Source organism: Scomber scombrus, chromosome 5 (genome assembly GCF_963691925.1).
Source record: "Scomber scombrus chromosome 5, fScoSco1.1, whole genome shotgun sequence".
NCBI classification, from domain to species: domain Eukaryota; kingdom Metazoa; phylum Chordata; class Actinopteri; order Scombriformes; family Scombridae; genus Scomber; species Scomber scombrus.
This window is the reverse complement of record NC_084974.1, coordinates 30,844,245-30,858,464: the sequence shown is the minus strand read 5'-3', so window position 1 is coordinate 30,858,464 and position 14,220 is coordinate 30,844,245. Positions and strand designations below refer to the sequence as shown.

The following is a 14,220-nucleotide window of genomic DNA, read 5'->3' as shown; positions in this document are numbered from 1 at the left end:
CATTGTAGGTTTTACTTTTACGAAACTCTCTTTTTAAAAATGTCAGTTAACTAAATAATTTTTTCCATTGCTAGTAGTTTTAGTTTTAGTTTTAGTTAACTACAGTATAATAACTCTGGTTCTCAGGCGGTTTCCTTGATGTGTTCTTGTTCATTTCTTATTAATCTGATTTAATGAGGTTTATTTTTGGCATCATTTGGGGCCATGTAACCTGCTGGCACCAGTCAAATAAAGTTAACCTAATAAGATTTTAAGTATCAGTTGCTTCACAGTTTTATACCTGAAAGCTGCAGAAAATACTGTTTGTGAGCATTAGCCCTGCATCATTATCACTCCCTGAAAACCCACACAGGGGCTCACATGGGAACAACTAGTTTGGGGTACTCAGGGGTTAATTTTGGATTAGATCCTTGCAGTTTTTCTGAGGACAGCCTAAAGTTGCCTGAGGGGTCCCGTCCAAAGAAAAGTGTAAGGAGAGGTGGAAGAGAGAAAGGAAAGTCGACAAAGGAGGTAGAGGGAGGAGATGGAAAAGCGAGAATGCAGCAGGAGCAGCAGGAATGGGAGGAGGAGGAAAACTCTGGAGCTCAGTCACTTCCGCACCATGTGAGCTACCGGGACTGAAGCTCATTTGTTCACGGTTCCACCCCGCATCCTCCGGGATACAGCAGCCCGACTCAACCGAGGCTCCCATCCAGCAGAAGCAGCGAGATCCAGCGGGAGAGACGCCGTCCTGAGCAGACATGGCTGCAGACGTGGCGGTGTCTCTGACGGTGCTCGCGGGGATCGTTGTTCTGAGCCACGCGACCCGCAGAGTTTTGGGCAGGGCCCTCGCGGCCACCGGGCTGTCTGTGTATGCGGTGGAGCTCGTGTCCACCTTCCAGCTGTGCTGCTGCACTCACGAGCTGAAGTTGCTTTCCGAGGTGGGCGGGATCGAGCCTCGACTCGCGCTTACCCTGACGTACCTGGCGTCAGTGGTGCACGGGCTCACCTTCAGCGGGGCCATCGGCAACCCGTCCGGTGCACTCGAGCACGCGTACCGCGCGAGGTTGTCGGGCGGATGTGCCCTACGACGCATAGCGTGCCAGTTCACTGCGGCAGCCGCTGCACGAGCTGCAGTGCCGGTGATTTGGGGTATCGGGTTGTCGGGACTGCACGCGCGGCATAAATTGTTCGGGTACCAGTGCATCACCCCCATTCGCGCACCGCTGCTGAAGGCCGCCGTTGTGGAGCTCGCGTGCGCGTTTGTTGTACAAACTGCTATTACACACACGCGAGCTGTGGAGGAGAAATATCGTGTGCACGCAGTGGCTGCGGTCATCACAACAGTGGTTTATGCAGGTAAGACGTCGTTGCTCTACGTCACGTGCACAGTGTGAATGACAGGTTGTTGGTGTGAAACAGTCCTGCAGACTGATCACATGAGGTCAGAGTGAGACTGGGATTGCTCAGTGGCTCTGTTGCAGGTCTGTGAGGGCGTGCAGCTTCCTCTGGAGACAAAACTAAACAAAAGATGTGCTTTAGTTGGCTGCTGTCTTTCAAACACCAGTATTTAAATCTTCCTTTATCTCATATAAGAGCCTCATGTGCATCATTTATCTCATATAATATCTTTCGTTTCACATCTGAGCACAAACTGATAGAAGCAGTGACAGGGTTGCCTGAGCTGTATGACTATGAATGTGTTTTCCCGCCTGCACTCCAACACACAAATCTGCCCCTAACATTTGAATATCTTAACGCTCATCACGACACTGAGTGATCATAACTCGTTCATCTGTTGTTAAATCAATCATTAGTCTTTGGATGGGAAGATCAAATAATAGACTGAATGTTTGCGGTCCAACACTGAAAAGTTACATGAGAACTTTTACACTTATTTTGAAGAAAATAATTCTCTGTTTTGCTTTAATAAGAAATGATACAATATGCTTACTGCAGAAATAAATGGACTATAGTGCTTTTATAGTCGTTATGACTACTCAAAGCACTTTTACACTATGTTTCATTCACCCATATTCATACACTGATGGCAGGGGCTACAACCTGCTCAACATGAGGAAACTAACCATTGATTCACATTCATACACAGTTGGCACAGCAACGGGAGCAATTTGGGGTTAAGTGTCTTGCCCATGGACACATTGACATGTGGACTGGAGGAGACGGGAATCGAACCACCAATCTTTCAATTGGTGGACAACCGCTCTATCTCCTGAGCCACAGCCACCCCTCAGTAGAGTTTAACTTGTTTGTTAAGGAGTTTTTGAATTAAAAGTTACTATAGTTTTGGTCCTTTTTTATGTTAACTAATACCTGTGTGTGTGTGTGTGTGTGTGTGTGTGTGTGTGTGTGTGTGTGTGTGTGTGTGTGTGTGTGTGTTTCCAGGTGGCAGTGTAACAGGAGCAGTGTTTAACCCGGCCCTGGCCTTCTCCACACAGTTCCCCTGCAGTGGAAACTCCTTCCTGGAGTACTGCATGGTCTACTGGCTGGGCCCGCTGCTGGGTAAGACCCACTGATGCATACACTAACACCATGCAGCCTGTGTATTATATAATTCACTTTTTTATCCTATTTTTATTGAAGTTCTGGTACTAAATGAAACAATCAAGATGCATGAGTTGAGGACTTTTGCCTCCTCCCTTCTAGCAGTGAGAGTAATCACAAAAACACTGTTAACTCGTGCCTTAACGTCATAGGCTCTGTCATAGCCCATTCTGTTGCTACTCTTGGCTGTAAAATAGTGATGTCAAGCTTCACAAGAACCATCTAATATTCAGCTTGCTACTGAGAATCTGTAGTACAACTTGGGTGGACAGAAAACTCTTCCCCTTTTCTTATTTGGACCTTGTAGCGCCTGTCTTCCTTGAGTCCATTTGTAAAACCCAAAAACTGTGTGTGATAATGGACGGTGATTTTAAACTGGACAAGCAGATAAATTCAGTGGTGAAATCCAGCTTTTACCAGCTGAGGCTTTTATCTAAGGTCAAGTCCTTTTTATCTTTTAATGAATTTGAGGTTATTATTTAATTTGAGGTTATACAGTACATGCTTTTATCTCCTCCCGACTTGACTACTGTCTACCCTTTCACGCTTACAGCTGGTTCAAAATGCCGCAGCTCGTCTGTTTAACAGGATCATGGAAGTGAGAGCACATTTTCCTCTGTACTGGCCTCCTTTCACTGGCTCCCTGTATGTTTCAGGATTGATTTTTAGATGTTGCTCTTTGCCAGAAAATCATTAAATGGGCTCCAAAATACATCTATGAGCTTTGACAACCACATGTCCCATCATGGACACTCAGGTCTGCTGATCAGTTGCGTTTGGTTGTGCCAAGATCAACGTTAAAGCATAGGCGAGACCAGGCCTTTGCAGTTGAAGCCCCTCTTAACGTTAGGTTGACCCCCACAGTGCCTGTCTTTAAATCCCATCTTAAAATACATTTTTATTCTTTGGCTTTTAACTGATTAGTTAATTAGTTGGGTTTAATAGATTTACTTTGCTCTGCTGTGTCTTCACAGTCTGTGGGAGCCAATGGTGAAAATAAGTATGTTTTGTAATGCTCCGATGCAAATATTACCGAGTATGTGTGTGTGTGTGTGTGTGTGTGTGTGTGTGTGTGTGTGTGTGTGTGTGTAGAGTGTGTCATCCTGTATGTCTGTGTATTGATAAAAAAAAAACATCAAACATAATGGACCATGACATTACATCACTGCATTAATGGAGGATGAAATGAATGCTTGTCTTCTAAATGATCACTTCTGCAAAAACCTAGAATCAGCCAATTTAGAAGATTTCCATGACTTCACATATTAGATTCCTGTGTTGCTTCTTGAAAGACATGAAGACAGGCAGTATCAGCTGTAGCGTGACTCACTGTCTGTTTCTGGCAGCCGGTCGGCAGATCATGCTGTGAAAGTGTTGACACAAATCTGATAATCTGCTTCTTATGACTGACTCTCTCACACACTCACGCACACATGTTCACTTTCTCTTCCATGGCAGCTGGAACAAGCACATTAAATATTTCCCCTAACCCTCTGGCGCATGTAAACAGAGTCAGGAATTGGCTTCATTGTATTGCTATTGCTCACCAGTCATGTGCAAAGGGCAGTTGTGTAAATGTGAAATGCAGAAAAAAAGTGGCACGATGGAAACATTTGCATAAATACAGAAATAAATCCGGTTTGTAGTTTTCCCTTTTATGTAACATCTTATTTCTACTTGTCAGAGGGATGTTTTGCCCTTTCTAAGTGTATTTTTATTTTTAAGTAACAATGAATCAGTTGTTGCTTAGACATTTCCAAAGCCAAAGGATGTGTTCAACCACCCAATCAGTCAACCTTTAATTATGTAGCGCCAAATCACAACAAAAGTCATCTCAAGGCACTTTACACATAGAGCAGGTCTAGACTGTACTTTCCCCCATGAGCAGCACTTGCTGACAGAGGCAAGGACAAACTCTTTTAATGAGAAGAAACCTCAAGCAGAACCGGGTTCTAGGTGGACAACCATCTGCCTTGACCAGTTGGTGTTAAGAGACACAGTAACAAACAACATTGGAAATAATAGGAGCAATAATAATATGATGACAGCAGCAGCAGTTTAGGTCCCTCTCAAGTCACCAAAACAGCTCTGGCCCATCGATGCAAGGACTCCACAAGACCTCTGAAAGTGTCTCCTCTGGTATCTGGAACCAAGACGTTAGCAGCAGATCCTTTAAGTCCTGTAAGTTGCGAGGTGGGGTCTCCAGGGATCGGACTTGTTTTTTTCCAGCAACATTCCCAAGATGCTCAGTCAGATCCAGATCTGGGCAACACCTCTCTTAAACTCTTTGTCATGTTCTTCAAACCATTCCTGAACAGTTTTTTGCAGTGTGGTCGGGTGTGTTATCCTGCTGAAAGAGGCCATCAGGGAATATCTTAGCTATGAAGGGTTGTTCTTCCTTCCATGGTGCATCCTGGTGTGTTTCCCCAAAAAACAACTTCATTTTGTGGAAAATATTTCTGAACTGCTTCCTCTGAGCAGTACATTAAAACTTTTAAAACAAGTCAAAGCATACGTTCTGACTTTTTCTCCCCGAATACAAAAATATGTGTAAGTACTTCCTTTCTAGATCTGAAATGACCAAGAAAGGATGAGAGGGAATTGCTGAGAACAAAAGCTGAGATAGATGGAAAGATATTCGATCATTTCCAAGGAAAGTATAATTGTCAAGGATGACAAAGGAAGCCAATAGAAGTGCAGAGATGTGTTTATGTTGTGGACTTGTGTTTGATGAAGGTCAGATAAAGCTGAGTTAATCTCCGGATGTCCCGTACGTGATCAGCTGCAGGCATCGGGTTTCTTTCCTCTATGAACCTGCGTCACTAAAAGAAGAAATCACAGGGACGAAACTGATCGGCTGTAATCTGTTCACATTGTTTTACATGAAGGAGTCTGGACACCACAGGTCTGAGTGTTGGACTGAAGTCCTGAAACAGAAGATGTGTTTTAGTTTGAGGAAGAGTCCTGCTGCTGTCAATCAATCAAAGACACTGACCACCCACCCCACCCACAGCAAGTAAACCATAAATAAAAATGTTAATGGGTTGAGCCAAAAGTAAGACTGAATGCTCCTGAAAATGTCAAATGGTGTAACCACAAAAGAATGATAAATATTACATATTTTATCCACCTACAGTGTATTTAAGTGTACTTATACTAATAATGACTTCATTTAAAACAATGTAAATGTTTCCTGGTCTCCATATTTCCCCAGATTAAATGTAATATTTAGAACAATTTTTTATGGTTACACCACTTAGACATTTTTACCATAATCCTCTAATATATTCTCTCAAAATGGATTAAAAGCAGAAATTTGATGCTGGGTCCACAAAAAAAGAATGTGTGCAAGTTATTCATACGTTTATTTTCACATTTTAACCCTTTAAATTTGACTTAACCACATGGACACAAAAAAACGATAGATCACATGACTTTGTGTGAAGTAGGGGTTTCCTGTAATAATTAAAGTAGAGTGAATCAGTTAACCTCCTGAATGGCGTTCTAACCATGTTTTCTTGTACTTTTCGGTTGTTTCCAGGTATGATGACATCAGTGCTGCTGTATGATAAACTCGTTCCTCTGCTGGCGGGAAAATCAACGTCTCCCTACGACTCCCTGGACGCCAGGAAGAGGCAGTGAGCACCGCGGGACGCTGCCGTTACAAACCCAGAGCACATGTGGAGATGTTGGTTCTGACAGACTGTTAATCTGCTGCTGAGAACAGCACTGATATGCACTTTGTTTAAAGACCTCAACCTGGAATTTTTCCTTTATTTTACAATGAATGGACCACGATTATCTAATCAGTATAGTCTGAAGGACGATTTCACCTCAAAAGCACATCTATAAACCACAACTTACTGTAAACACTAACTTTAGTGTTTGTTTTAAAGCTGGAGCTCACACAGGGCATTCAGACATTTAATGGCCAAGTTCTTATTTTAAGGCTTGATGGAGAGCTAGAGGAGTGGGTTGGTCACTATGCCCGAGAACAAAAGAAAGTTTATCCTGCACCTGCATGATTATTTTAGGCTGATGAAGTGATTTTCAATCAGTCTGAATCCACAAAGTGAACAAAAGCACACTAACATTTGCCTGATAGGCACTAGTGTCACACTGTGCATACTATTATTGTAGATTAAATAGTAAACTTTGAGCCAAGTAATATTTTTGTAGCATAAAGCAAGTTTTAACAATTAACTAATTATTGAAATGGAAAATGAATCCATGGGAATCTGTGAATTATCTGAATAATGTTCTGAATGTTAGTGTAGTAATATTATTCATGTTTACACTTATTATTACATGTATAACTTATGTGACAGTGTAGAGCAAAGCACAGTGTAGGAATGTTCAGCTGTATACACGTCTGTATGTTTTCACAAAGTTTTAAAGGACAAGTTCACAATTTCTTCCACGTCTGTCTTAAAACAATCAGGAGCTCAAATAAATGTTAAAACCTGTTTTTTCTTGCTGTAATGATTCCTCCTGTTCATACTGACCATTAGAAGATCCCTTCATAAGGTTTACAATGGAAGTGATGGAGGACTAAACCCACAGTCCTCCTTCGGAGTAAACATGGATTTAAAATTTGATCTGAAGCTAATATGAAGCTTCAGCCGTCTGAGTGAGTGAAAGAAAAGAAAGAAAGAAAGACTGAGACAGACAGACCGACAGAAGATGAAGAAGAGAAAGGAAGAACAGGAAGGAGGAGGAGAAATATGAGGAAAGAAAGAAAAAGGAGGAGGAAGATGAATAAAGAAAAAGGAGGAGGAAGAAGTGGAAAAATAAAGAAAGAAAATGTATGAAGAAAGAACGAAGAAGAAAGGTAAAAGGTGGAAAAAAAAGTAAGACGGAGGAAGATGAGGAAAGAGGAAAAAAAGGAAGAAGAAGAAAGAAAAATGAAGCAGAAAGAAGTAGGAGGATTGATAGAAAGAAAGAAAGGAGAGCAAATGAGTCAAATCTTCATCTTCTATGTTTCAACGTTACAGTGTTTTTAGTGCCAAAGTCTTTTTGTTACTATACTTCCACCACAGCTCAACAGGAAACACTAAGAGGGAATCTGACAAGAACTCGTACAAAAACTATGCATTTATTGACAATTTCATACAAAGACATTCACTCTCCTCAGCAGGAGACATCTGATATTAAAGTCGTCTTTAAGTACAAAACAAACTAAGTTTAGTTTTTACAGTCAATAGTAGGAACCGGGGCTGCATCTCAATAGTCTAGAGTAGCTGACTCGTCACAGAAATGCAGAACAGCACACTTAGCAGAGATACTCGATATGTGACCTCCAGTGCAACACGAACAGGAGACAGTTTAGGAAGCTACGTAAGATTACCGAGATGACTTTTGAAGTACTTGGAAACACGTTCGTTTGACGTTGAGAACAAGAAGTGCCTGAAACATAAAGAGTACAAGTAAGAGCTGAAAGTCTCAAAGAAGTGCTGCTGCTGCTGTCCTCGTCTTCAATCCCGTGATGCTTTGAGTGACTGCTGAGTGGAAGTCTTCTGCGGAAAGAGTCAGGAAACAAAATCGGTCAAATTCGGAGGATGCGTTTGATGTTTTATGATCATCACATGACATCATTTCCTTGTAAGGAGAGGACCGACTCTTCATTAGACCTGTCACGATAATTACTTTTATTGGACGATATATTGTCTCAGAAATAATCGCGATAAACGATATTATTGTCATTCGAAGATCATTTTATACCACTAATATAATGATTATATAATAGCTTAATAATGTAAAGGGGAGTGGGATTGGAGAGTGGACGCTACTCTTCTGTATAAACACAGACTGTCATTATACTTGGGGACAGAGTTATTTACCTTTTAGCTGCTTATGTCCATGAATCATACGATGAGTCCATATGTAGACATGATGATGCTGATAATTACGTTATTGTACGATAAGTCGATAATTATTGTGACAGGCCTTCCTCTCCATTACATTACAGAGTGATTAAAGCAGCACAGATATTCACCAGCACGCACAGCTTCCTTCACTTTAGGATATATACAAATCCCAGTACCTCCGCTGGGCCACAGATATAATCAAAGACTCATCTCACCCAGGCGACCTGTTATGCGAGCTGTCTAATTATATATGCTGACTCTGACTCTGCTTCGTAAGGAGATACAGGGAGATGGTACAGCTGCTTCTAATATGCACAATTCAGGAAATGCAGATGTCAGAATGTGGGATTACAACCACAAAGCTTCTGTTTCCACTTCTATAGAGTCGCAAACATGCATTTAATGCCTTTAAAACATAATTAAATGTTGGTAAAACAAGTCGTCCAGTGGCAGAAACACTAATGGGGCTTTTCCACTATACAGTTCTAGCACTACTCGACTCGACTCGACACCAGGAACAACCTTTTCCATTACTTCATAGTACCTACTCAACGTGGGCGGGGTCGTCATAGCACGGCTGCACCAAACTGCCGTGACTTCGTTTTATACGTGACACAAACACATAAACAATGGAGGACATGGAGGCGATGGTGTACTTGCTGCTGTATGAGGCTTTCTGTCTCACACAAAGCAAGAAAATGGAGCCGTATCGCTGTAACGCTGTTGTTGGTATTTAAAAATGGCGGGTTTGATTCTTCGGACATTGCACTCATGACTCTTCCAGTGACTCTCTGACCAATCAGTGGCCGGCAGTCTGATGACGTCACATTTTAGTATCGGCTCGGCTCGCTTGGAACCTCGGCAGAGCAGGTACCGAGAAAAGTACCAGGTACTATCCCTGATGGAAACGCAAAAAAACCTGAGTAGAGTCGAGTCTAGCCGAGTAGAGCTAGAACTGTATAGTGGAAAAGCGCCATTAGATGGTGGTTAAACTGGGAGTCCATACTGGATCTCATCAGATGTTTGAAAAATGCAGCAGACTTACCAGTGTTCAACATCTGCATCCTCAAACTGACCGGCCTCCGCCGCTGATGCATCCACCTCCATCCCATCTGTCAACACACAAACACACCGATTACCAACCAACAATATAAAAAATGATTATTATGAAATTCTATTATTAAGGACCTGATGTCACTTGATCAATAAATACTAATATTTACCTATTAAATCTAATCAGTGGTCACAAATACAACATAGAAATCAATCTATACATAAGACTAATGATCTACTAATGATCAACAGGCCAACTATACATTATTACACAGACTCCAAAATCTGAGATATTTGTTAATACCCATATTTATCTTATAAATATAGTCTTCAACATGTTTCTCCATTGTTCATCTATTGTTGTATTTGACCATTTTTATAATGTTCTAATCTTTCTAATTCTCTATATTCTCATATATTATTATCTGACAGGTGACGTTCACCATTTGTATTAATCCAAGTTGCTCATCAGTTAGTTAGTGATCTCTCCAGTCCTCTTATTGGATGACTGAGGCAGCTCTTATGTGCATATATAGGGAAGTGTTGTGATGCTGCCTGATGAATGTAAGATAGACCGAAACGTTGCAGCAGCTTAATAAAACAAACATCAGTGAGTGAGACAGTGTGCAGGAGCCTTTTCTCATTTTCTTTCACCACATTTTCCTCCTACACACAGGTGTGCAGAGATTCCTTTCTTTAATTTTTAGAGAAAGTCTGGACAGTAAAAAAACAAACAAATGAAACGTCACATACATTTAGACATGGTTTGAAACGTGATTCCAATCAGATTTCTACAGACACGTCTCACTTCAGATGCTCTGGATGCTCAGATTAGATATCAAAGTGTCTTTTGCATCAGTTGTGATGCAACAAACGACGACAAAATCATTAAATCCAGACTTACAAAGTTGATCAGTGCAGCATGCAGACAACAGTCGACGGAGGAGTTCTGCACCGTGACTCAACACAACGACTGTCAGCAGGCTCAGATGATGGATCTCAGTTTCTGTTGCTCTGCATTGACTTATCACCAGCGTATGTAGTTACTGACGCCTACATTGTTACCACGGCAACCCATGCAGACAGGTCGGTGATGTCTGGACACACAAATCTGAGGCTGTTGTATGTTGTACAGCTTGTGAAGCTCCTTGAGTCAGATTTGGGATATTGGTGAGTTTCTACAATAAGGTAACTGATTGCTTCCCTTGCATGTGGCAGGCCTGCTGTCATCTGCTGTGTGAAATATAAAAGAGTAAATCTATCTATCTATCAGCATCAAATCAGTGAGACTCTCTGATCACCAGGCTGCTGTGAGTTTGTGTTTGATTCAAACCTTCAAAGTCTGCGTTGGTCTCTTCCGTTCGGACTCCGGCCATGCGGTACTGCTGAGCCACGCTCTGGGCTAACATCCCCTCCAGTCTCTCCAGCGTGGCCTGGCCCTCCTGCGTGAGCGCCGACAGACCCTCGTCGCAGGTGTAGAAGGTCGGGATGTCGGCGTGACCGTGTTCTGGGGACGGACAGAGAAATAAAGATAACGTCACAACACAACCAATGAGCATCTTAATGAAAACACACAACTCAGAAGTCAAGGTGTTACGTTTGTTTAACATGCAGTGATGAGTGCTGGAGATCTTACCTGCTTCTGTAAACAGTGAGTCCAGACACACAGACAAGAGGAAATAAAAGAGTCAACTTTAAATTCAGCTCGTAGCACATATTATTATACATGCAAAAAAGTATTACAACTACAAACAGCATCAGTGAAATTCTGAGAGGTTTCTAAAGCCTAAACAAGCCAATCAAATCCTTCTTTTAAAAATATCACAACTACTAATCATGTTCACTGTATGTCAAACATGTAAAAATGCCATCTGAATAAATCTGACAGGTTTAACTTCAGTTTAAAAACACTCAAGCAAGCAAATTAAAGAAAGACTATAAGGTGGATAACAGAGGAGTCTGTAGTATTTAGTCTGTTTGTCTTCATCAACTTTTCATCTAAATTAATGTTTGTTCAAAACATCTTTTGAAAGACTGAATCAAGACTTGGTTGTTTCTAAATTGTTCACTTAACTATTAACAAAACATACTTTATGCTCTTCCTAATAAATCTTACACATTTGCAACTACACAACTAGAAACTTTTTATTTATTTTAGTTTGGACCCAGAGTGTGTTTCTATCTTATTTAACTTAAATTGTTCTGACTCTGTTGACATATTTTCTTTACTCTGTGTGTGTGTGTGTGTGTGTGTGTGTGTGTGTGTGTGTGTGTGTGTGTGTGTGTGTGTGTGTGTGTTTCCTCACCGGCCTCCTCCACATCGTACTCTTCTCCTTCAAAGTCATTGTCTGAGTCGTCGTCCTCGGGGTCGGGGTGCAGCGCCTGACACTCGCACATCGCTGAGAACATGGGCTCCACTGTACACACACACACAATATGAGATACACTAGAGGCAGTGTAATCATGTATACAATCTGTAATCAGCAGTATAGCAGCAGTGTTATGCTTTCTTTAACCTTTACAATTGCTGCTTGTTCACTTTCCCCAACCAGATTTATCCTGCAGTCACAAGCTCCCTTCTCTAACCTTTACACCACCACTGTTACTTACACTAATGTATATTTTTCAGGGCACAAAATTAGCACCAAGTGTTGGTAAAACAAATGCAACTGGCAGGTTGATGTGCTTCACTCACCGGCCAAAAAAAACAACAGTAATCTACTGAGCGGCTGCTCAAATTGGAACATTAACTTAACATTTAGCTAATGGACAAATTTAAGTAAGTTGCACCCTGTTTTAGCTTCTAAATGACCTCAAAAGTTCTGTGGATCTGGCTTTATTTCATTGGAATCGTGATGCTGCTGCTACAGCGTGTATGTGGACTCGTTCTTATTGTCCACAGATTCTATTAAAAGACCAACAATGTGTCAGTTTGTTTCTCAATACTCTGATTTCCCTCCTCTGGTTGTGGCTCTCAGTTATAAGCTCATAAAATGGCTGAAAAATCTAAAGTTTAATTGGGAAATAAATGTGTAATTTCCTTCACCAAGTGTAGATTTTTAATCAAACGTTAATTTAAACACAAGTTAAAGGTGTTGAGGACTATTTTCAGCAGTATAAACTAATATATTCAGACTTCTTCAGGCTGCTTTAAATCCGACTTTGTATTAAATCATCGCTCTGTGTAATCAGTCTGACTCTCATCCTCAGTGCGGTAACTCACATGCCGCTTTGTCGCTGGGCACAAATCGAATCTCTGTGATCACTCCTTTATCATCATCGTCATCGCTGCTGTCGTCGCCATCTTCGTCATCGGGAGCTTTTTCTGCCATTTCAGCTTCGTTTTCATCTGTGAGGAGGAAAAGAGAATTTATATGAGACACATGTAGTGAGTAACTGCAACAAGAAACACCTGCTGATGCTGCACCGATCCGCCAGTCATTCTCACGCTCCATCTTACCCGTCACTCCTGAATAAGACCCAGAGATACTTAAACTCCTCCACAGACAGAACACTGCCACATTTTAAGCTTCTCTATTGGTTTTGCATGAACGATAATACAAAACTATGACTCTAATTTCTGTCTACCTACACACATACTCATGATGCCAGAGGATGAAATCAGAAAACAAAGAAAATACCAACTTTGACATGGTGCAATATCATAGATCAACAGTAATATAAAACAAACGAGTTCCCCTCACCGCTGAGTTTGCCGTTGACCATGACGTACAGATGTTCCTGTGGGTAAGCGCCGATGTCTCTGGAGATGGCGTGCAGGCCGATGGATGGATACTCCAAAGAGAAACCCATCCCCGAGCCGTCGAACCATGACAAGCGCCTGTGAATATATGAAGTAAAATTTTAAAAAAGACACAAAGAGAGCTTATAGTTTCTGTTTTGGTTAAAAAAGGTATAATCTGTAAGTTTTACCCAATAAAATGTCTAAAAAACAAGACTTATGTGATGTTTTCGGTTGAGCTGTATACTTAATTAATCCCAAATGTTTCCCGCAATGTTCAAATTTATCAGAGAAATTCATAAATTTAAATTATATATATATATATATATATACACACACACATATACATTACACACACACACATAGGCTACAGTGCTGCCTGTATAAATTAAAAACCTTTAAAATCAGACATCGGACAACATATTCACTGATACAGATATATCTGTGACAGGACAATATCGGTTTACTGATATATCAGTCTGGCTCTTAATTTCCTAGATCACAAGTCAGTCATGTCAGTGTCTTCTGTAACAAACAAAAGCATCAAATCATGACCCGGTGAGGTGGTATTCTTGCAATATCTTAGTCTATAATAACTTCTATCAAGTTGTTATCATTTCATATTCCAGCTATTCCTCAAAAAACATGCTATTGATATCATGCCATTTACATTTTTAACTTAACTTTTATACATTTTAAGAAACTGTAGTTTTTGTTTTACTAACCCAAGCTTCCTTTATCAACTGTGACTGTCAGGAATATATTTATTTCGCGGACCACACCGATTATACATACACATGTTAAAAAAGTGAAAAATAAAAATATTTCAAACATGAAATCATTCTTGTGTGGACCGAAATATAATACAAATTATTATTCTTAACCAAAATGACTAAAGTGGCATAAAAACACATTTTTGATCCACTCATGGAAGAGAGTAGGATCCAGTCACTCGTGTATCTAAGGGTTAAATAAAGGATTATTTGAGTTCATCCACTACAGCAGCTCACCAAA

The 14,220-nt window shown here is 40.9% G+C and overlaps 2 protein-coding genes across 2 annotated transcripts in view; one reads left to right on the top strand and one right to left on the bottom strand.

Annotated features, from left to right (window-relative positions):
- The first annotated feature begins 740 nt into the window (after window positions 1-740).
- aqp11 (aquaporin 11) lies at window positions 741-6,438 on the top strand. The gene is made up of 3 exons (XM_062418609.1): window positions 741-1,338; window positions 2,386-2,502; window positions 6,086-6,438. Exons 1-3 carry the CDS (start codon window positions 741-743, stop codon window positions 6,184-6,186), a joined length of 816 nt encoding a protein of 271 aa, XP_062274593.1. The 3' UTR covers window positions 6,187-6,438.
- Window positions 6,439-7,620: 1,182 nt separating this feature from the next.
- clns1a (chloride channel, nucleotide-sensitive, 1A) overlaps window positions 7,621-14,220 on the bottom strand; it is a 7,162-nt gene continuing 562 nt past the window's right edge. Inside the window, exons 2-8 of the mRNA XM_062418653.1 lie at window positions 13,169-13,305; window positions 12,688-12,813; window positions 11,771-11,881; window positions 11,101-11,106; window positions 10,798-10,971; window positions 9,457-9,523; window positions 7,621-8,060 (exon numbers count right to left, since the gene is read on the bottom strand). Coding sequence (XP_062274637.1) covers window position 8,060; window positions 9,457-9,523; window positions 10,798-10,971; window positions 11,101-11,106; window positions 11,771-11,881; window positions 12,688-12,813; window positions 13,169-13,305 — 622 coding nt within the window. The 3' untranslated portion in view covers window positions 7,621-8,059. The remainder of the gene's footprint in view (window positions 8,061-9,456; window positions 9,524-10,797; window positions 10,972-11,100; window positions 11,107-11,770; window positions 11,882-12,687; window positions 12,814-13,168; window positions 13,306-14,220) is intronic.

Excerpts from the sequence above, each read along its gene's own strand:
- aqp11 (XM_062418609.1), top strand. The coding sequence starts at position 741 with ATGGCTGCAGACGTGGCGGTGTCTCTGACGGTGCTCGCGGGGATCGTT. Across the intron at positions 1,339-2,385 it reads CACAACAGTGGTTTATGCAG|GTGGCAGTGTAACAGGAGCA; the intron begins GTAAGACGTCGT and ends GTGTGTTTCCAG. Across the intron at positions 2,503-6,085 it reads CTGGCTGGGCCCGCTGCTGG|GTATGATGACATCAGTGCTG; the intron begins GTAAGACCCACT and ends GGTTGTTTCCAG.